The 23,312-nt window shown below is 34.1% G+C and overlaps 1 protein-coding gene and 1 long non-coding RNA gene across 2 annotated transcripts; both read left to right on the forward strand.

Annotated features, from left to right (window-relative positions):
- Positions 1 to 8,215: 8,215 nt before the first annotated feature.
- Positions 8,216 to 12,029, forward strand: LOC132638331 (uncharacterized). The gene is made up of 2 exons (XR_009581678.1): positions 8,216 to 9,733; positions 11,743 to 12,029. It is a non-coding gene; the product is annotated as an uncharacterized LOC132638331 (long non-coding RNA).
- Positions 12,030 to 14,982: 2,953 nt separating this feature from the next.
- Positions 14,983 to 15,990, forward strand: LOC132635747 (chlorophyll a-b binding protein 3C, chloroplastic-like). Its single transcript, XM_060352251.1, has one exon. The coding sequence runs from the start codon at positions 15,066 to 15,068 to the stop codon at positions 15,867 to 15,869; it is 804 nt and encodes a 267-aa protein (XP_060208234.1). The 5' UTR covers positions 14,983 to 15,065; the 3' UTR covers positions 15,870 to 15,990.
- Positions 15,991 to 23,312: the final 7,322 nt, after the last annotated feature.

Here is a 23,312-nt window from a genome sequence, read left to right on the forward strand (position 1 = left end):
AAGAATCTAACCCTTCCTTTTTCCTTCTCCTTTTTTTGTTTTTTCGTTTATTTAATAGAAAATATGCTATTAAGTGAGCTAGGGCTAATTTAGACTTTAAAAAAACTTTGGAACTACTTTAAAACTACGGAAAAGGTCCAAAAATACCCCTGAACTATTGAAAAAGGCTCATAAATACCCTCCTTCCACCTTTTGGTCTAAAAATACCCTTAAGGTTTGTTTTTGGCTCAAATATACCCCTCAAACTAACAAAGTTAAAGTTAACTCTTTTAAAAAGCCAAATGGCATTTTGTGATTGGACACATATATTATTTAATTTAAAAATTAAAAAATATGAACAAAACTGATTTTTTTTTTTGCATTTCGTGAATAAAAAAACGAAATAGGAAATTATAATTTTTTTTTGCATTTCGTGTATTGAAAAATGAAATAGGATAAAAAAAATATTTTCGTTCATATAAAACGAAATTGGAAAATTGGACAAAATATATTTTCCAATTTTCCAATTTCGTTTTATATGAACGAAAATAATTTTTTTTATCCTATTTCGTTTTTTAATACACGAAATGCAAAAAAAAAATTATAATTTCCTATTTCGTTTTTTTATTCACGAAATGCAAAAAAAAAAACATATTTCGTTGATTAATTCACGAAATGCAAAAAAAAAAAACAGTTTCGTTCATATTTTTTAATTTTTTAGTTTTTAATTTTTAAGTTTCCACACAATTTTAAAAAAAAATATGTAAATTACGGAATTTTATTATTGGCAATTTTTTTTTTAAAATCTGGAATTTTAAATTACTGGAAATTTATTATTGGCAAATTTTTTTTTAAAATTTGGATTTTTTTTAAATTACGGAATTTTATTATTGACCAATTACAAATTGCCATTTGGCTTTTTAAAAGAGTTAAATTTAACCTGTTAGTTTGAGGGGTATATTTGAGCCAAAAACAAACCTTAAGGGTATTTTTAGACCTAAAAGGTGGATGGAAGGGTATTTTTAGACCAAAAGGTGGAAGGAGGGTATTTATGAGCCTTTTTCAATAGTTCAGGAGTATTTTTGGACCTTTTCCGTTAAAACTATTCAAAATTCAATATTAACTCCTAATATTTGTATAACTAGTTGTCGGAGGCCCGGGCTTAACTCAAAATATAAAAATAAAGTGCAAGTTTTATCAAATAAGTATAAAATTGTGTCACTTTTTTTAGTACATAATTAATCTAATGTAATTACAGGTTAATCATATTTTATTTATAAATTTTCATAATTATTAAAGTTTGTTCGTCATATAATTGGATAGTTTTTTAAAAAAAATATTTATGAGAAAATAAGTTTGGTAGCAAAATTTGCAAATACCAGAAGGGCACACGTAATTCGATATTCTATAAACGAGCATGATAAAGTATGATAATTACAACTCATCGAAGATCATAAATTGGAAATTAATTTTGGATTTTTATGAATTTGAGAGCATGCGATTGTTATTTATAGATAGAAATAGATTTCTTTTGATATTTATTCATTTCTCACTCATTATTTTATGTGTGAACGCTTTATACTAGTCAAATGTATTTTTTAATCTTAGTTTTAGACGAAATTCAATAAATAACTAAATTCATAGTGAACCTCAAGAATCAATTTAGTTATTCATATATGCTTTATGCTTAAAAAATAATAATTCTTGGTTAATCAAACAAGAGATCTTAAAGATAATCTAATCTTGACTGATAACTCTACCTTCATTTTCAACATTAAACAATGTCATTCAATAATTTTTTACTTTCTGTATTTGTAAGCACATATGATATCACTAAAGAAGTAAAATGTTGGATGTTTAATAGAGAGAAGCATATGGAGAGGAACATATGACGTAGGGTATATTTAAATGTAATGTAAAACCTAATAAATGCTTTAGTTGGCAAAAAAAAATTGGCTCTAATAATCACTCATACCTAGAAATTAAAAAGTTTTTTCACTAAATTATCCTTAATTATATACTATCAATTTTATATGGTTTCTTGATAGTATATAAAAATTAACTTATATAAATGAGGATACATGGGACCCTTAACTTTTGGAAATTATTGTTGATAGTTGCTAGTGTCCTCCACATTTGTTGCTTTTTTGGGTTATAATTGCCAACAAACTTTTCAAAATTTACTAAATTACATATAGATAACTATGTAAATAAAGATCAAAATAGGGGTAAAAATGAAAGTTTTAAGGTTGTCAGGACTACAAAAATCATAGATCCTCCCTTATATATAGTTATAATATATTTTGTCCCTAGGATTCCTATAAGTTTGTATCATACTTTTTGAAATTTCGAATTTAAACTTTATGAATGGAGAAATTTTTAATGGGAAAGCGTTTTAACTTTAATGAGTTCCACGCAAGGCAAATTTGTTAGTCGGCAGCGAACTCTTAATAACCGATGACTAGAGAAAGACAAAAACGCTTGACTAGAGCAATTTAATCATTTTATTATATTATTTTTTCAAGCTACATCACCAATAATGCATACAAGAAAATGAGGAGTTGGAAAAAATGTGAAAAGTTCGAGGCAGCCCGACATGTCTTGAAGGTAATTTTGACAGCAAGTAGAGGTGACGTCTTATTGCTTCCGTCATTAAAATGACCTAAACATAACAATGATTTAGTTCTTGCACGCTTTTGGTGACTTTTGCTTGTTTTCTTCAGTCTTTTCTCGTGTATAAGAAAATACAGTACAAGAAGTACTCTAGAATTTTCAAATTTTCGCAATATAATATTTTCTCCGTCTAAATTTTTGTTAACCCATTTAATTGGATACGAAATTTAAAAAAAAAAAAAAGAGAAAACTTTTAAATTTGTGGTCCTAAATTATTCACATATATTTTGTGTAGCTATAAATCATTATATAAAGGTAAATATTTTCAAATATAGAAAGAGGTCATTCTTTTTTGCACGGACTAATAAGGAAATAGGTTCACATAAATTGAAACATAGGGGGTAAGTAGAACGACAAATCAAATGGAACTAGCCAGTGAACTTCTTATTGTCATTTGGTACGCGGACTGAATTATCCCGGAATTATAATTCTGGGATTAATTTATTCCATCTGAGAGATGAGATAAAATAATCTTAAGGTTAATGGGATAAGGTGGGATATCTAACTATTAAGTTTGGACCTCATTTTATGCTCTTTTTGGTAGAAGGTATGAATTAATTCCAGAATAAATTTATATCTTCGACCAAACATGATACAAAATTAATCTCAAAATTAGTGATGAAATATCCCACCTTATACCGTGCACTAAACAACCCCTTATTCTTTTCTTAAGTTAAGGTTAACGTCAAAATCTTTTCGAGTTGAGAAACAATACTATTTCACCTTTCTAAAGTAGAGAAACAATACTACTTTTATTTTGTTCATATTACCTGGGACTAGGAGCATAAACTATTTAAGCTTTGATAATCTTATTGAACATTATAAGAATATATTATGATGTATATTATGTCAAACAATTAGAGCAAGATTAATGTATGAAAGACATAAAAACATCCAAAATAGTCTACAACACAAAGTCCACTTCTGATTAATCAAGGATTTTCAAAAGACTTTAATCGACTCAGTGTCAGTCTGTCAGACATACCCACTCAGATTTAATTACTCCTCAACAGGAAGACAAAGTCATAGTAGTTGCACGATATCTTTTAATCAACATTTTGTCACTTTTTAATTTTTCTTTAACACAGAGTGTGACATGATATTAAAAACGTCATCATACGCGTATAACGTCTGAGCTCATGTCCTTTGTTGTCCACCTGGTTTTTTGTTTTCCAATTATTAGTCGTCTTTTGCGGCTACCCAAATAAGTGATATTTCTAGAGTTAATTTGAAACAAAAGTTTTGTATATTTAAGTCACGTAATATAAGTATTCCAATAAGGATGACATAGGGCATAGCCGCATAGTGACGTTTTTCTGGGAAATTTGACTTTGTAATCCATTAGAAATGTTATATGATTCTTTTTGTAAGAGATTTAATAAAAATAACACAGTAAATCTGTAAAATAAAATACATAAAATCTTAGTATCTATTAATCTTGTAAATGAACCATAGACGTCATCTCCTCTAATATTTTTCCTTGTAAGAACCACGTCAACGACATGATGAACAGGCAGTGGCTGCTCAACGAATCTCGTTGCCTAAGGCGATACCATATTGAGAGACCCTTACATTCATTTTACAGAATTTGTACACTAACAAGAAAAAAAATTGCTTCCTAAACGAAAACTTAATCATTTAAGACAAAAAAATAGCGAATTTAAAAATAAAAATAAAAACAAGGAAGAAGAGCACAAAGAATAAAGTGATGGATTATCGAATGTTGAGGACCGACATTCAAAGAGATTTTTTTTTTTTTGATTTGGCTATCATCACTAACAAGAAAAATAAAATAAAAAAAGAACGTACATAAGGTAATAGTTTAAGTTTTGAGCATTGACAGTGCCAAAAATATTTACACGTTCTGATCAAGTTAAACGACAATTGTCGTTCATTCTATTAAGTAGCACTTATTTGTGAATATCTAAAATAAATGTAAATAACCTAATATAATATATTGAATTGCACTAAAAGGAAACTGTGCATTTATGATTTGGTATTCATGCAGTTTTAGAGAAGATTGTAAAAGAAATTCATAATGTTCTCAATGTATATAACTTAATTCCTATATAAAAAGGATAAAATTAAAATTGAAGAGTGAAGCAAATACACTAATTAATGAGTGAAGAAAGTTATCATCATTTTTGAACTTATTGGTATAAAATAACATCAATCAAATACCAAAAAAAAAAAATACATTGTAACACTTTTATCTAAATAATAACGTATATAATAATAATAATAGTAATTAAATTTGGGGCTCTAATTTTGGGGGCCTAAGGGAATAGCCGTAGGGTCGCCCATGTGAGCAGGGACATCTTTAGGTGGAGAAGTATGGGTTTAAGTGAACCTATGCTTCTTTCCCTAATCATACATTAGCAATATTATAATTTTACAAGATTATTTCAATATATGTGTGAGTATGTGTGAGCGCACGCGCGCCCCAAACATAAGATGTAAAAATTATTGGATGCACCATTGCAACTTTGCAAGTAAAATGGACGGTTAAAATTTCACATCTATCTTAATAATATGCTTTCTTTTTCTAGAATTGAACCCAAGGATACTTTTTTCTTTCTTTGATTTATTCTTTCAAAATTCTCAAATTGAAATCCCCATTCTACTTTTAACACTGTGAAATTTTATATAAGCCAAATGTCTATATTAGACTTAGTAGCAGTAGACTATATATCATATAGTTAACTGGCCCCAATATTTGCCGGCACAGAGTAAGATATATATGTGTAAATTACTAATTATAATAGAAATTTATTTTTGAACCTATTATTTCAAAAGTATAATGAGTTAATGTAAAAATTTAAAAAGAAGGTAAACCCAGCCCCCCTACATGTTATGAAAATTAGCCGAATTTGGCGGGTTCACTGGGCTAATTTTTTGTTTAAATTTTATTCATTACTAAATTTATAATGACATAGGCTACAAGAAGTCATTTTAATAGTGAACTCTATTTTTATTTTATTTTATTTTTGTATAAAAATTAATATATTGAAAGATTAGAATTTTTACAATTTTAAAGAAAAATATAAATTGAATAGGAAAATAAAAAAAATTCTCGAAATTGGAAAATCCACATATCTTATTATGCCTACATACTTTTAAAGCACAACTAAAAACTCATTTAGGCAACGAAAGAACTGAAAGTAGCAACAATACTGCCTACGGTAGGAAACAACAATAGAAATATTGATTACACAGCTTAAGGAAAACGAAGTTGAAATTCTTCTTTTTACATTTAATTTTTCCTGTTTTGAGAGTATATTCAGAAATGACGCTCTTTATAAAATTAAAAACACTCTACCAAAAAAAAAAAAAGACCGAGTCAGGCATAATTCATATTTCATTATTGAATACGTACGATTTTCACCCTGGGAAAGAATTTCACCGAAGTCAAAGAAAAGTGTCTCTCATTGCTAAATTTTAGTGCTTCTATCAGGCAGAGTGGCAGAAGTTACACTTGACTTGGAAAGCTTTGCAACTGAATTCCCATATTCGATTCCTTTTTAAAGGCTAATTTGTTGTTGATTTTAATAGCTAGGTTAATGACTCATTAAGTTCTCCTTAATGGCTGAGTTAATGGTTCATTAATCCTTTTTAGCCCTTTCAGATTTTCAACCTATATAAACTAGCCTTCTTGGTGAATTTATTTACACACCGAAAAAATCCTTCTTCTCATCTTTTCCTGATGAGTTGTTTTCTGTGTAATTGGTTTAGTGCAACTCCAAACTTTCAGCCACTACTGCAAGTATTTGGGAGTGTTGTGGAACCTTGGAGAGTGACCAGCCTTAACGATTTGTACTTGAGTGGGGCGAAATCGTTTTCAAGACACTGACTTGTCACGATGCAGCGTGAATCGTATAGATTAATTTTATCCTTTTGTTTAATTTTTTATTGATATTGTTAATATTTCCAACGCTTTTTATATGTTAAATTTATTATATTACCCCTCAAATATGGCAACAAGAATCTAAATTTTTTGGTAACAAGAAAAATTTTGTGGTTACAAATTCATAGCAACAAGTGAATCAAGTTGTTGCCATTTAAGTTAGCCAACAATACCATAGTTGTTGGCAACAAGTTGTTGCAAATTTATATATATATTTAAAATTCATTATATTTATTAATTGTAAAAAAGGCAACAAGATTAAAACATTTACCGATAGTACTATGATATAGCTACGACTAAATAAAGTTGTTGATATTTAACAACAAAGTCATTGTTGTTGCTAAATAATTATTGCTAATTCTATACTTTCTTGCAGTTGATGTGTGTATTCCTTCTTGTATAGGAACTTTTTGGTGCTCCCCAAGTAGTTAGATGCATAGGTAATGTGTATACCCTTTGCATTTTCGTCATCTTACTAGATGATACTAGTTCAAATCATCTGTAATTAAGGGTTAGTTGTAATGTTTACAAGCCTCTCAAATCATTTTGTAACTTTAAATCCCACCCCAAAAGCATTTCGTTTTTCAAATTTAAAGAAATATTATTGTATATGTATGAGCTGTTGGACTTGTAGTATCAAACGTTCAATTGAAGCATCAAAATTCATCAGGGGAGCTAATTAGATGTTGGGACACTTCTACTTGCATTTTCTTAATTTCAATTACTCTTGAATTTTCTTTATTTTTGTCTCATTGCCAATTTGCCACTCATACAAGTGGTCCTATTTTACGCAAGTTGTGTGAACTACTTTTGCATGGCCATGAGTTATTCTTATGATTTCGGCCAAGTGGATATTATTGCACTCATCCATAATCATACGTGGCAATAAGGGATTGGTTGTATGAGAGCAAATCAACATTGAGTTAGATTTTTTGAACTTACGAAGTATATAAAATATATCTAGTCATCTTTAACGGTGCAGACTTTGCCAAATGAACAAGAATGAAAAGGATACAAATTGTCATCCACCAATAAAAAAAGCAGAGCCGATGCCACAAACGGCAAAAGGATAAGAGAACGTTTGGGAGTAAAATAATAGGAACTCGATTACGTATTAAGAGAAGAATAAGGATGATGGGGCGACATTGTTGATTAGGAAATTAATGATAGGGAATGAGAATTCATGTGAGGTCTGAAAGATTTGTTCTTAGAGGAAATGGAATGAAATATAAAGAATGTGTATGGAAGACCGCTCGGTCATAGTTTCATAAGTATGGTTAAAGGCTCAATGAGCAAGGATAGAGAGAGTATAAACTGTAAGGATTTTGTGCTAAGAGAAAAAGTAGCGGGACACTCGAAAAATATGGACGCGCAGTTGCAACACAAGCGCATAGTTAGGAAGACTTACGAGTAAGCGAGCTACATGTGCGAAAGGACTAATAATGGATGGAAAGATATGGGAATGTTGACAAGAATGATGATATCGACAGAAAATGAAAGAAAAACTTATGGTGAGAAGTTTCGATATGATATGCACAGAGTTGGAAAGAAAGATGAGGAGTAGATATAAACGAAGACTTCACAAAAGGATGGTTGGCGTATAAAAAGCCCCTTATAAAGGGGGGAGGGGGGGGGGGGGGGGAGAATATATTATATCAGACTCTAAAGGAATCGCAATACTTTCAGGCCCCAGAGGAGGAAAATTTATAAGCTCGGGGCTGGAGTTCAAAACATATTGGCATATCAAGATAATACATGAAAGGAATAGAAACAAGTTGACAATGAAGTGTACCGTGAGGCTGACACGAAGGGAAAGGATGGAAGATACCATAAGAGAACGCTTCATGCCAACATGAATTATGATATGTTTATACCACGATTTGAATCCCTCATATCGGGCAAACTGGCGCCGTACCTAAGTACGCAGCGACATGTTTTAAAGAGTAATAAAAAGAGCAGGAAAAGGCTACAAGCTAAGTTCACAAAGGATAATGGAGAGAATGATAAGATTCAAAGGATATTTCGGACGAGAACGACTATTATAACGAAAGTATCAACGATTGGTAGCCTGGGAATTTTGAGAGAAAGAAGGAACGCAGTGTCTATGAATGAAATAAAAGAGTTCATCGGATACTAGAAAATAGTTCATGGACCATTAATTATACGGAGCATGAGAGTATACGCTATGGAATTATATGAACCATCGACGTGAAGCGATGCTCAATCATATTTGTAAGGGAATCCACACCGGAGAGCCAACAAGGAATAACGATTGACGAAACAGTAACAGAGAAGAGATGATCTGGGAAGGACAAGGATAATGAGTTGGCGCAGTGGATTAGAAAACCCATGATACGGAACGAGGACTCATATAGAGACCGAGGAGTTCGATTATAAGGAAAATAGGGTAAAAGATAAGGAATGGGCATGAAGAAAAGGACAACTATAAGAGGGACCCCCCGAAGTGTTATAAGACCCCATAAGACCAGTTGAACATTCGAGGATGAATGTTCTAAAGGGAGGGGGAGGATGTTATAGCCCGTATTTTGTACGTTCGGATAATTCAAGATGATTGTGAGAAGTTAAGGGCAAGGCTATTTTTTAAAGTTATTTTAATGTACAAGTTGTTCATTAGTATGGAAATAATGAGAAAGGCTAAGGGTAAAAAGGGAAATTCACAAGGTGGCCCATGGTAATATTGTGAAAGGCTAGGGGCAAAATGGGAATTTCACAAAATGTTCAAGAAAATTCTTGAAGAAGGCCACTTTGGCCGTGTGGCATATATATATATATATATATATATATAAAATATGGAAAAGTGATGACAAAATAAAATAATTAGTCATCTTTATTTTAATATTTAAGAAATTTCAAGAAAGAGGGCATGTGTTCACATGGTATTGGAAGGAGCTATATATATATATATGTAGAGAGATGACCAAAGCAAGAAATATTTTCATCTTCAAAACTCAAGGAAACTTCAAGAAAAATTAAAGAGCCATTCGGCCATGGCTAAGGAAAATTGGCTCCCTGGAGTTGATCAAGAAAAAATATTTTATTCTAGTATTCCAACCAATTGGAACGTCCTCTTTAACATGGAGTGGTTGTTGGAGCAATAAAACCATCTATTTGTGCAAGTTCACAACCCTAGTCAAGCCAAGAAGCTAAGAGAAAAAGGTATGTATTCAATCTTCTTTCATGTGTTATGGATGATTGTGAGTATTGTAGTATGTAGAAAAGGATGAAATTCATGAAATATGGGTATGTTGGTGGTGGCCTAATATAGTTGTGTTGTGTAGAACAAATGAATTGATTTTATTTAGTAATTTGATTGTTGTGGTTGTGAATTCCATGATGAAAATGAAGGTTAGATGAATTGAAATGAAGTTGTAATCGTTGAGAAATTATTGGAGGAATTAATGTGACTCTAATAGGGTTTCTTGTAATTATAAGAATAATGTTGTTAGTGTGTGAATCATTGGTATAGTTCATGAATTGAAGGAAGGAAATGTGTTGTCATTGTTCTTATTGAATTTGGAATGTTTCGGGTGAAGTAAAATGTTGATTGGGTTGTTTGGAATATTATGTGAATCGTTTGAGGTATTCTTGAACCATGTTAGAATGATTTCGGATTAATACTTGAATGTGGGATCATTGGTGTTAGCTTGAATATATGTGATCGAATTGAATATAAATGAAATGGCATTGAATTGTGTGACAAGAGTTGTTAATGTTAGAATATATTTTGGATTGATTGTTGAAGATTGTTAGTATGATTGTTGGTATTGTTGTTGATAATTTGGCCGAGTTGAATTCTCGGATTGTTGTTGATAAATTGGCCGAGTTAGATTCTCGGGGATGGTGTATTTACAGGGGAAATGCTGCCGAAATTTCGGCAGATTATAAGTGAGTTTATTTGAAAGATTAAGACAAGTGTGTGACAATGTGTTTGATGATTATGTAAATCTCCTTGAATGTAGACTAATAAGCTTGGACGAATAAGCGTAACTAATAGGACGTGGAACAGGTATGTAAGGCTTACCCTTTCTTTCTTTCTTTTGGCATGATCTTTGTGAAACCAACATGACAAAGTATATGTATATGATTCTAAAGAAACTCCCATTCTTAGAGCCACTAGGATGGCTAACGTTCTTGATTTCCATAAGCTATTTCATATGGTTTTGATGCGTATCTATGATGTCCGAAGATCTATTTGATATGTTTCCGAATGGCATTCGAGAGATAAGTGATATGACTAATGTCTTGATTTTCAAATGCTAGCATGTTCGATTATTCCATTGAGTCTTTGATATATTTTGATATGTACATATGGTTCCAAAAGCTATATTTGATTTGATCCATAACGATATCTGAAAGGTACTTGATATGATTGTTGCTTTGATTTTCCAAAAATGGCTCCTGAAACGTTCGTAGAAGGGTCTGTACTAAAACGTCCATAACTTTTTCATACTAACTCGGATTGACTTGAAACGTGTTTATGAACTTCAAGTGTCGATCTACGTACTTATCCATCGAGTCTTGAAATTTGTTTTATGTGCATATGGTTTCTCACTACTCTGCTCGTGCATTCCTCAATGCATCTTTCACCGAGTCCCGGGCCGGGTATGTTATCGTGCGCACTCCACTGCATTGTTCACCGAGTCCCTCATTAGAGGGCCGGGTACGGTATATGTATATGATGATATGATGAGATGATGATATGTTATGGTGGCCAGGAGGGCATATGATGATTTGATTCACCGAGTCCCTCACTAGAGGGCCGGGTATGGTATGTATATGATATATGATGTTCACATGCATGATTCTATCCACCGAGTCCCTTAATGGGTCGGGTACGACATGATTTCATTCACCGAGTCCCTCACTAGAGGGCCGGGTACGGTATATATATATATATATATATATGTATATGCATGCATGATGATATGAAAGTATGATGACATGATTTTATCTACCGAGTTCCATAACGGGCCGGGTACGCTATGTGATAATGATATGCATGATCGATGTTCTAAAGGCAAGAGTTTTGATATTCTGGATATTGTATATGTTTCTGCACCCCTTATATCAGTTATGATTCTTTTACGGTGATTCTTGCCTTACATGCTCAGTACATTTTCCGTACTGACCCCCTTTCTTCGGGGGCTGCGTTTCATGCCGCGCAGGTACACCCAGATGAGTAGAAGTCGTTACAGAAGATGTTCCAGCGGAGTTGGCAAGCTCCATTTTCCCTGGAGTGTTGCCGAGTCAGAGTATATGTGCTATGATTTCTGATTGATGTTAGAGACTTTGCAGACAGAGTTGTGGGTATAGAATGTCAGTCTTGTAAGCAGTTCCGTCAGCCGATGTGTCATTTTTTGTGTTTTGTTATAAATTATGATTACAGACTTTGTTTAACTTGAGGACGATGAAAAGAATATTTCTGAAAGTTGTACTATGTATTTCATCTTTATTTGATTTATAAGTCCAAAAAGATTATGTGTGCACTAAGGGTCTGAGGGTTCGCTCGGCCCTAAGTAAGGGTCGGGTGCCCATCACACCCTAGGGAGATTAGGGTGTGACATCTTAGCCTTTTGTGACTCGGACTGGGGTTCACGCCCTCACTCTCGTCGATCTGTGAGTGGGTTTTACATCACTCTTGGGGGTTCTCCTATTAGTTGGAAATCGAAAAAACAATCATCAATTTCTTTATCCTCCGCTGAAGCAGAGTATAGATCTAGGAGACGAGTTGTTGGGGAACTAACCTGGTTGGTCCGTCTACTTGATGATTTCTCCGTTTCACCGTCGTTGCCAGTTCCGCTACATTCCGACAGTCAATCGGCAATCCACATCGCCAAAAACCCAGTTTTTCACGAACGAACCAAGCATGTAGAATTATATTGCCATTTCGTTCGCCAACAGTACCTCTCTGGCTTGATCTCTTTATCTTTTGTTCCCTCTTCATCTCAACTCGCCGATATCTTCACCAAGTCGTTGACTGGACCTTCGCATTTCTCTTCCACGAACTCAGATTCATCTTCCACAAACTCAGATTTACAGAGAAGATTGAAAGAAAAGAGAAAAGAAAAGGTCTTGCACAATGTTTTCAAAGACCCAACTGTTTTTGATACACAAAACACGCGGCAAGATGAAGTGGGCAAAAGGGACACCTGTCAACATACAAAAAATAGGGATTAGAAATTAGACATAAATTAATTTCAGTTTTGCATTTATTTTAGTCACATTGTATAGGGAATAATATTGTATAGGTGGCAAAGTTTGATAGGTTAGCTTATACAAGTTTGTTAGAGTAGATTCCTTTTGCTATGTATATATACGTGCACTGTGCACAATGAAAAACAAAGAGAAAATTTCCAAATCTGCTTTAATTTATTGTTTCATTTTCAGCAAATTAATATATTGAAAGATTAGAATTTTTACAATTTCAAAGAAAAATATAAATTGAATAGGAAAATAAAAAAAAATCTCGAAATTGGAAAATCCACATATCTTATGATGCCTACATACTTTTAAAGCACAACTAGAAACTCATTTAGGCAACGAAAGAACTGAAAGTAGCAACAATACTGCCTACGGCAGGAAACAACAATAGAAATATTGATTACACAGCTTAAGGAAAACGAAGTTGAAATTCTTCTTTTTACATTTAATTTTTCCTGTTTTGAGAGTATATTCAGAAATGACGCTCTTTATAAAATTAAAAACACTCTACCAAAAAAAAAAAAAGAGCGAGTCAGGCATAATTCATATTTCATTATTGAATACGTACGATTTTCACCCTGGGAAAGAATTTCACCGAAGTCAAAGAAAAGTGTCTCTCATTGCTAAATTTTAGTGCTTCTATCGGGCAGAGTGGCAGAAGTTACACTTGACTTGGAAAGCTTTGCAACTGAATTCCCATATTCGATTCCTTTTTAAAGGCTAATTTGTTGTTGATTTTAATAGCTAGGTTAATGACTCATTAAGTTCGCCTTAATGGCTGAGTTAATGGTTCATTAATCCTTTTTAGCCCTTTCAGATTTTCAACCTATATAAACTAGCCTTCTTGGTGAATTTATTTACACACCGAAAAAATCCTTCTTCTCATCTTTTCCTGATGAGTTGTTTTATGTGTAATTGGTTTAGTGCAACTCCAAACTTTCAGCCACTACTGCAAGTATTTGGGAGTGTTGTGGAACCTTAGGGAGTGACCAGCCTTAGCGATTTGTACCTGAGTGGGGCCGAAATCGCTTTCAAGACACTGGCTTGCCACGATGCAGCGTGAATTGTATAAATTAATTTTATCCTTTTGTTTAATTTTTTATTGATATTGTTAATATTTCCAACGCTTTTTATATGTTAAATTTATTATATTACCCCTAAAATATGGCAACAAGAATCTAAATTTTTTGGTAACAAGAAAAATTTTGTGGTTACAAATTCATAGCAACAAGTGAATCAAGTTGTTGCCATTTAAGTTAGCCAACAATACCATAGTTGTTGGCAACAAGTTGTTGCAAATATATATATATATATATATTTAAAATTCATTATATTTATTAATTGTAGAATTGGCAACAAGATTAAAACATTTACCGATAGTACTATGATATAGCTACGACTAAATAAAGTTGTTGATATTTAACAACAAAGTCATTGTTGTTGCTAAATAATTATTGCTAATTCTATACTTTCTTGCAGTTGATGTGTGTATTCCTTCTTGTATAGGAACTTTTTGGTGCTCCCCAAGTAGTTAGATGCATAGGTAATGTGTATACCCTTTGCATTTTCGTCATCTTACTAGATGATACTAGTTCAAATCATCTGTAATTAAGGGTTAGTTGTAATGTTTACAAGCCTCTCAAATCATTTTGTAACTTTAAATCCCACCCCAAAAGCATTTCATTTTTCAAATTTAAAGAAATATTATTGTATATGTATGAGCTGTTGGACTTGTAGTATCAAACGTTCAATTGAAGCATCAAAATTCATCAGGGGAGCTAATTAGATGTTGGGACACTTCTACTTGCATTTTCTTAATTTCAATTACTCTTGAATTTTCTTTATTTTTGTCTCATTGCCAATTTGCCACTCATACAAGTGGTCCTATTTTACGCAAGTTGTGTGAACTACTTTTGCATGGCCATGAGTTATTCTTATGATTTCGGCCAAGTGGATATTATTGCACTCATCCATAATCATACGTGGCAATAAGGGATTGGTTGTATGAGAGCAAATCAACATTGAGTTAGATTTTTTGAACTTACGAAGTATCTAAAATATATCTAGTCATCTTCAACGGTGCAGACTTTGCCAAATGAACAAGAATGAAAAGGATACAAATTGTCATCCACCAATAAAAAGCAGATACAGATATCCAAGGATAAGGATATTGGGCCTTTCGAGTCATTTATATACAGTTGGTGCAAGGCCCATTAAACTCAAGCCTCAAATCAACTCTTCTATTTGTTCAGCAGGTCCATTCGGGAGTGCTCATTCTACTTCTACAATGGCTGCTGCTACAATGGCTCTTTCTTCCTCTACATTTGCCGGAAAGGCAGTAAAGCTCTCACCATTTTCCTCTGAAATCACCGGAAATGGAAAAGTCACCATGAGAAAGACTGCCACCAAGGCCAAGCCTGTCTCTTCTGGCAGTCCATGGTATGGTCCTGATCGTGTAAAGTATTTGGGCCCATTCTCTGGTGAATCACCAAGCTACTTGACCGGTGAGTTTCCTGGTGACTACGGGTGGGACACTGCTGGACTTTCAGCCGATCCAGAAACTTTTGCCAAGAATCGTGAGTTGGAGGTGATCCATTGTAGATGGGCCATGCTTGGAGCTCTTGGTTGTGTCTTCCCCGAGCTCTTGGCCCGTAACGGTGTAAAGTTCGGTGAGGCTGTTTGGTTCAAAGCAGGATCCCAAATTTTTAGTGAGGGTGGACTTGATTATTTGGGCAACCCAAGTTTGGTCCACGCACAAAGCATCTTGGCGATTTGGGCTTGCCAAGTTGTGCTTATGGGAGCAGTTGAGGGTTACCGTGTTGCCGGTGGGCCTCTAGGTGAGGTTGTTGACCCACTTTACCCTGGTGGAAGCTTCGATCCATTAGGCCTTGCTGATGATCCAGAGGCTTTTGCTGAACTCAAAGTGAAGGAGATCAAGAATGGTAGACTTGCTATGTTCTCCATGTTTGGATTCTTCGTTCAGGCTATTGTCACTGGAAAAGGTCCATTGGAAAATCTTGCAGACCACCTTGCTGACCCAGTTAACAACAATGCATGGGCTTTTGCCACAAACTTTGTTCCCGGAAAGTGAAATTCTTAATTAAAATAGAGTCTCTTCTTGTATTTGATTGTTTGATAGCCCTGTAAAGCAAGCTGTTGTAAGCTATTGTAAATTACTGGAGATTATATATGAATTTTTATTTGATCTCTAATATTGTGTAGCTCCATATATTTTGATATTTACATTTTGCAACAGTACGGTATGAGGTTGAACTGTCAGGTTTGATGTATTTGCATAAAGTTTTATTTTGTGGCTTCTGCTAGGTGGAAATAATATCATTAGTCTGCCAATATTGTAGATGCTCCCATATCATATAGTATCATGTTAAAAGGGAAAAAGAAGAGAAAATCCCTTACTAAAATAGTTGATTAAGAATATAGGATTGTGCTTTAGTGTAAAGCCCCGAAAGCTTTTACGATTAAAATTCGGTACTAACAAATAAACTTAATCACGTAATAAAGAAACCTGGAGGAGTATAAGGACCGATACGATCTGAACAAAAAGTTTAAATACATGTCAATATGTACAAGATATAAATCAGGAGTGATTTAATATGGTGAAACGAAAATGAAAAGAATTGGGAGAACATGAACAAAGCTAAATTGCTTCATCCAATTTCCTACAGTGGCACTTCCACGAGGAGATTTGTTCAGATTTTATATATTTATTTATCTAATAGCTGAAATATTGGCCGCGTATATAAGAATTGCATTAGCTAATTTTAGCATTAAATGGTAAAATAGTGGACCTTTGGGGAAATACAGGTAGAAAAGGGTATTCATTATTAGCATTAAGTGGGCCCATTTATGTGGATATGTAGCTGTATTAGTTTAGTATTTATAAAGGGTGAGATCAAGGAGGGTTTAAAGTGACGGTTATATGAGGGATATTTGGGGACTTGAAACAGTGGCAAAATTAAATTGGACTTTTTAGTCATCTTCTTGAAGAGCAACGCAACGTCTGTTTGCTGCTTCAATTTGTTCATTCACGGAACATACATGAGACATTTACAGGGAAAATAAGAGAGTTTCAGAGGCCACGCGACCCCAATTTCCTAGCCATCTTAAGATTTTCATTGGATCATTCAAGAAGATTCTAAATTTGGATTTTGCTTCAAGAGATCGATGCTTGTGAACATGGGAAGTGCTTGATTACGCTCTGGGCTAAGTAGGGGTGGGCGTTCGGTTCTTCGGTTCGGTTTTCTCATACTTTGGTTAGGCTATTTTGGTTTCGGTGTTTTGAAGGTGGACACCGAACACCGAACCAAACTAGTTCGGTTCGGTTCTTTCGGTTTCGGTTTTTTGAACTTTGGTTCGGTTCGGTTTCGGTTTTTTCAATTCGGTGTTTTCAATTCAGGCTTTCAGCACTACAGTTTCAGCAGCAGCACCACAGTTTCAGCAGCAGCAGCACCACAGTTCAGCAGCAGCAACATAACTGAAACTGTGGCAGCAGCAGCACAGCTGAAACTGTGGCAGCAGCAGCACAACTGAAACTGTGGCAGCAGCACAGTTCAGCAGCAGCAGCACAGCTGAAACTGTGGCAGCAGCACACTTCAGCAGCAGCAGCAGCAGCACAACTGAAACTACAGCACAGTTCAGCAGCAGCAGCATAGTTTCGGTAGCAATAGCAACAACAGTTATCTGAATGCTCAAAACCAGTAACCAGCAACAAACAACGTACAAGACAAAAACAAGCAACACAAACAACATAACAATAAAATGAGCAACAGCCAAACGGCCAAACAGCCAAACGACCAAACGGCCAAACCACATAAATGTCCTAAATTTTTGCTCCAAATACAAAACATAAGTTGTAACACTAAGTGTTAAATCCATCGTCTCACATAACAATCATAATTAAGTCTGAAATTCACCAAATTCAAAACATAAGCTTAAAGTTGAAGGTGAATCCGCCTATCTTCAAAACATCTCTCAATATGCTTCATTAAGCTAGATGTGCCATTTGCTCTATGACAATTAAGTATCGCACCGCATGTTAAGCACCTAGCTTTACGCCCTTCTTCATTGTTTTGAACCATCACAAAATGTTCCCAAACTTGTGAGCGAGCTCTAGAAGGCATGGTTGAACTTGAAAATAACAAAAAATAGATAAAACCAAAAGTTAGAATATAACTTTCAAGATAAAAGAACAAAACTACAAAATAAAGTATTGAACTTACCACTAGTAACAAAAAAGCAAATTGCAATCATACATCAACAATGCAAGGATCTCTTCCACTATTTTCCATGTCTAAAGATAATTTAATCAAATATGTCATACAACATAAAAAAGTATATTATTTTTTCACTAAAACACAAAAAAAATACAAAATCTTACCAAGTTCAAGTTCCTCAAGATAATCCAAACTTTCTTCCACACTAACAGATTTAGTCTCTTTCCTAAGCCAATCTTGAACACAAATAAGAGATTGCACACATTTAGGAGTCAACGAACTTCTAAACGAATCAAGTACATGACCACCGGTACGAAATGCACATTCCGATGCCACACTAGAAATCGGAATAGCCAACACATCACGAGCCAACTTTGAAAGAACAGAAAATCTAGGAGTATTAACTTTCCACCAACCTAAGATACTAAACTCAACGGCGGTTTCACTTTCATCTATTGGCTCTTGTTCTTCACCAATGTATTTGTCCAACTCGGATTTAGCATACCCACTTCCAGAATCTTCCTTTTGTTTCTTCAAGTGAAGCTTAGTTCTCAAAGCATTTGATTTCACACTTGAAGAGGACCCGGAACTAGAAGTTACATCAGATGTATCATGAGATAAAGTAGATACAGAAGGAGACAATTGATGATGAGATGCTCTCGAATAATTTTTTAGATACTCTTCAAACAAAGATTTCATATAATCGTACACTCCTTCGCTTACTTTCTTTTCAACTTCCTCCCCAAATAGCTCTTCAAGTGCAAAGCTAACATACACAAACTTATTGCGAGGATCCAATACGGAAGAAATAAAAATCATTTTGTTCATATTTTCAGGATCACCCCAATACTTCCTAAACTTTTCTCTCATCCGCTCAGCCATTTTACTCAAACTAAGATCTTCACTTGCTACACACGCTTTCAAATATGCATCAAGCTCACATATATCCTCAAAATGAACATTAGAAGTAACACAATGTGAACCTGAAGCCTTTACGGTGAGCTCGTAAAATCTTTCAAGAAACTTTATCACATTCCTTACATTCACCCAATCATTACATTCAAGCGTACCTGCGACACTTCCATCTTCACAAACATGAGTAGCAAGATAAGTTTTAAAATTCTTATAAAAAAAATCAAACCTATCAAATGCCTTCTCAAAATTTTGTGCCGTGTTCAACATCGCGTACGTGGAATTCCACCTAGTAGGCATATCTAGAATTAATGTTTAAGCACATCCCACCTTTTGAACTTCACAACATTTATTAAAGCTTCTTGTTCTTGCCGAAGATCCTCTAACATACCTTACCGTTTGCCTAACACGTTTAACAGAAGCATCAATTTCCTTCAAACCTTCTTGCACAATTAGATTAGGTATGTGAGCCATACACCTCACGTGAAGATGCTTACCATCCATTATATTAGTTCCCCACATATTTAACTGTTTAGACAATTCTCTAACTGTAACATCGTTTGAAGAAGCATTATCAACAGTAATAGTAAATACCTTGTCCAAGTTCCAATGAAGCAGGAAATTACTAATAGTATCTGCCATGTGCTCACCCTTATGAGTAGTGACAGGGCAAAAATTCAGTATTCTTTTATGCAACTTCCAATCTTTATCAATAAAGTGAGCGGTCAAACACATATAATTAATTTTTTTGGCCATGTGTCTGTGGTAAGGCAAACTTTTGAATGTGCTTCTCTAAAAGACTTCTTCAAATTTTGTCTCAGTTCATTGTAACGTTCATAACAATCCCTTGTTATTGTTCTACGGGAAGGAATTTGAAACATAGGTTGGGCTTGACTCATAAACTTCTTGAAGCCTTCCTTTTCTACAAAGCTAAATGGTAGTTCATCAATAATTATCATCTCAACTAAAGCCCTCCTAATTAATTGTTGATCAAATTCCCAATGCTCCTCTATCTCATTCTTATCCTTAGATGGACAATGTATCTTTTTCTGAGTGGGAGGTTTAATAAGGGATTTATATGCGTTGCACCTCAATAAATGTTGTCTCAATCCCGTTGTCCCATTTACAGTTGCAGCAGCAAGATCTTTTTTACAATACTTATTCTTCGCTCTATCAATTCCCTGTACAACAATCTTCTCAAAATGACCCCAAACAACAGATCTAGATTGCATTTCTTTTCTTTTCTTTGTTACCTGGGTGTCAAGTGAGTTATCATTGCTATCAGTATCATCTGTATTAGGTATGCTACCAGTTGAATCGGCAACACTTAATTTAGTTTCATCCGCCATCTATGAAAATTAAAGAGAAAATATAAGGCATTGTAGGCCAGCACGTTAAAAAACCAAAAGCTCAACGAAAAATAACAGCACAACCACCAGCCACCAGGTATGATAAAAGTCTTTTTCTTTTTTTCCATATACATAGAGATCTCAAATAACTACCCATTTAATTACAACAAATTCACAACCACCACATATCATGTTACAGTAATCAAAACAGTAGCAAGAAACTCACATCAACAAGATAATAACACAAAGCAGTGAAACACCATAAATTCACCATAGACGGCATAACAAGCAAAACAAACGATACCAAAAATAACCATAAATTCACAACTAAAAGAGCAAAATAATAACGACCCAATTGACAACAAGTAGAGACTTAAAAAGTACGACCAAAGTCAGCTTTCTAAGAAATAAGTCTGAACATTTCTAAGAAATATACTAGTGGATAAGTACACTATTTTATTTAAAAACCAAAACACAACAGCACACACTAAGTCTGAACATTTCTAAGAAATATACTAGTGAAAGAACAGATGAAGTCGATTAGGAGAAGTGTGAGAGAGAGAATTCACTGCCAGAAGTGAGGACTGAGGATTAGGAGAACTGAGAGAGAGAAATACTTACTCTGTCGCCGCCGGAACTTGGAAGAGAAGTCGCCGCCGCTACTGTGAAGTGCAAACTTTGAGCTCTGAAGTTTGAAGCTCTGAGACAATGAGAAGTGAAAATTAGGTATACGTTGATGTCTGATGATTGATACAAAATAGAGAAAGTGGGCTTGGGTAATTACTAATTAGAGATACAAAAGAAAGATTGAAAGAGGGTTTGAATTCTATTTCTTTTGGGCTTAAATTTAATGGACATGGGCCTGGACTATTTAATTTTTTGGGCTAATACATAAAATTTCGGTTTAAAATCGAAAACCCGAAAAACCGAACACCAAACCCCGAACTCCGAACCGAACTCCGAAATTTTTGAAAATTGAAACCGAACCCGAACCGAAAACCCGAACACCAAAAAACCAAATTAATTCGGTTCGGTTCGGTTCGGTTTTTCGGTTTTCGGTATTTATGCCCAGCCCTGGGGCTAAGGTAAGTTAAGATATACCTTTCTTATAGGAAATTCCATTAGAACTCCCGGTGCTCTAGGTATTTGATGAAGTTCCTAATTTATGTTTTCTTGTGCTTGAGTACTCAATTCACTCCATTCCTATTCAGTATGACTTTATATGAAAATTTAATAGTATTACATGCTTACGTGTATCACCACTTGTTATGTGTCTTTATTTGTAATACTTATGTTCAGTTTAGCATTCAGCTTCAGCATTCATTTCATGCATTAATGTGATCACATTCAGTTGGGAGAAGTGGCCAACCTCCTCTTGCGTGAATGCCATGAAGGCATGGTTAGATACCACACGCTCGCAGGTGCTAATTGTTTATTGCGGAGATAGGTCGACACTCCCCCGTGCATATTGCCAGATCCTCGCGTACATAGGGCCATTATGTGAAAAACTCTTTTACTCAGAAAAGTTATTTTTATTTTAAAATAACTCAGTTTTCCAGCTTCAGTTATCAGTTATCAGCTTACGACCTCAAGTATCAGCTTATGTTAGTTTTCAGGCTTTATATTGTTTACACGCTTTATTGTGAAACATGTTTTTCCTTATTTATTACGCTCTTATCCCAAAAAGTCTAGATCCACCCTTTTTAGGAGGTAGCTTATAGACACTTTGAACTTATGTTTCTTATTTAGTTTGCTTGACATGTTTAATCAAGATGTTGTTGGTTTTATTTCTATTACTGAAATCAATACAGACCTTCAGTTAGCTAGTCCAGGGTTCACTCAACGGGTAGTAAGGGTTGGGTGCCAATCACGTCCCACCCTAGTTTGGGGGCGTGACACTAGTATTGGAGTTTTCAAGTTCACTACAAGAAAGTATAAAAATTGCAATAGCTCTTTTGCCAACAAAAATAATATAGTTGGCAAAAGTCAATATTGGGCAACAGCTTAGTTTATTGTTGGCATATATGATGAATCTTTTAAAAATGATTTTTTTTGTCGCCAAAAAATTAATTTTGTTGCCATATAATATTGAATATTGTTGCAAAAAGTACTTTTGACAACTAAAAAAAAGTTGTTGCATGTCGTTGCAATAACAGCCGTTGGGAAAAGTTTATGCAACAAAAAAAAAATATCGTTGTCAAAAGTACTTTTTGCAACAATAATCTATTTATAGCAACAATAAAAAAAATTGTTGCCAAATATCTTCTTTCTTGTAGTGGTTGCATAAAATGGGAAAAGTTTTTCAACTGTTAACCAGTAATAACAATGACACTCTTAACCACTAATGACATAATTATAAATTTAATCAAATAATAGAATAATTGTAGTCTTTTTCTAGCTTAATAGTTTAGATGATCGTTATTTACTACAATATAAGAGTTTATTGAAGGCCAAAGTGGCCTCTATTTTTTTGATATACAATTCAACTAGCTCCACCAAAAGACATACGCAATCCCATTAGCTTCCAAAATTAGCAAACTGATAGAATAAAAAGAATCATATTTATGTAGCCAATAAATTGTTCCCAATTGGATGTTTTTGAGCTGGTGTGGTACCTAAACCCACCCAAACAAATTTAGGTTCTGATTAAATTGACCAGTTAAAAGAGGTGGCATCCTTTCATGGATCCCAGTCATTTTCTATGTGGAGTATTTATTTAGAACTAATTATTATTAAATATTCTTTAAAGAAAAGGTGACATGTTGTCATGGAAAATGAGATGTTGCTTAATTACATAGTTCAAGCCACGTTATCTTTCTGTGGACTTGGGGTCCCGGGTGGTTAGGAGTTGGAATCAGAAAACAAAGTTTTACTTGTGAATGCGAAGTTTTAAAAAAGGATTAAGTAATTCTAAGTTATGACACCCACTCAAAAAAAAAAAAAAAAAAAAAAAAATTATGATACCCACTGACTGATTTTATGTGAGATGATTCGGTGCATGAGAGCCAATTATTTGATTCGGCGTATGAGAGCCCATAT

This window comes from Lycium barbarum, chromosome 4 (assembly GCF_019175385.1).
Source record: "Lycium barbarum isolate Lr01 chromosome 4, ASM1917538v2, whole genome shotgun sequence".
NCBI lineage: Eukaryota > Viridiplantae > Streptophyta > Magnoliopsida > Solanales > Solanaceae > Lycium > Lycium barbarum.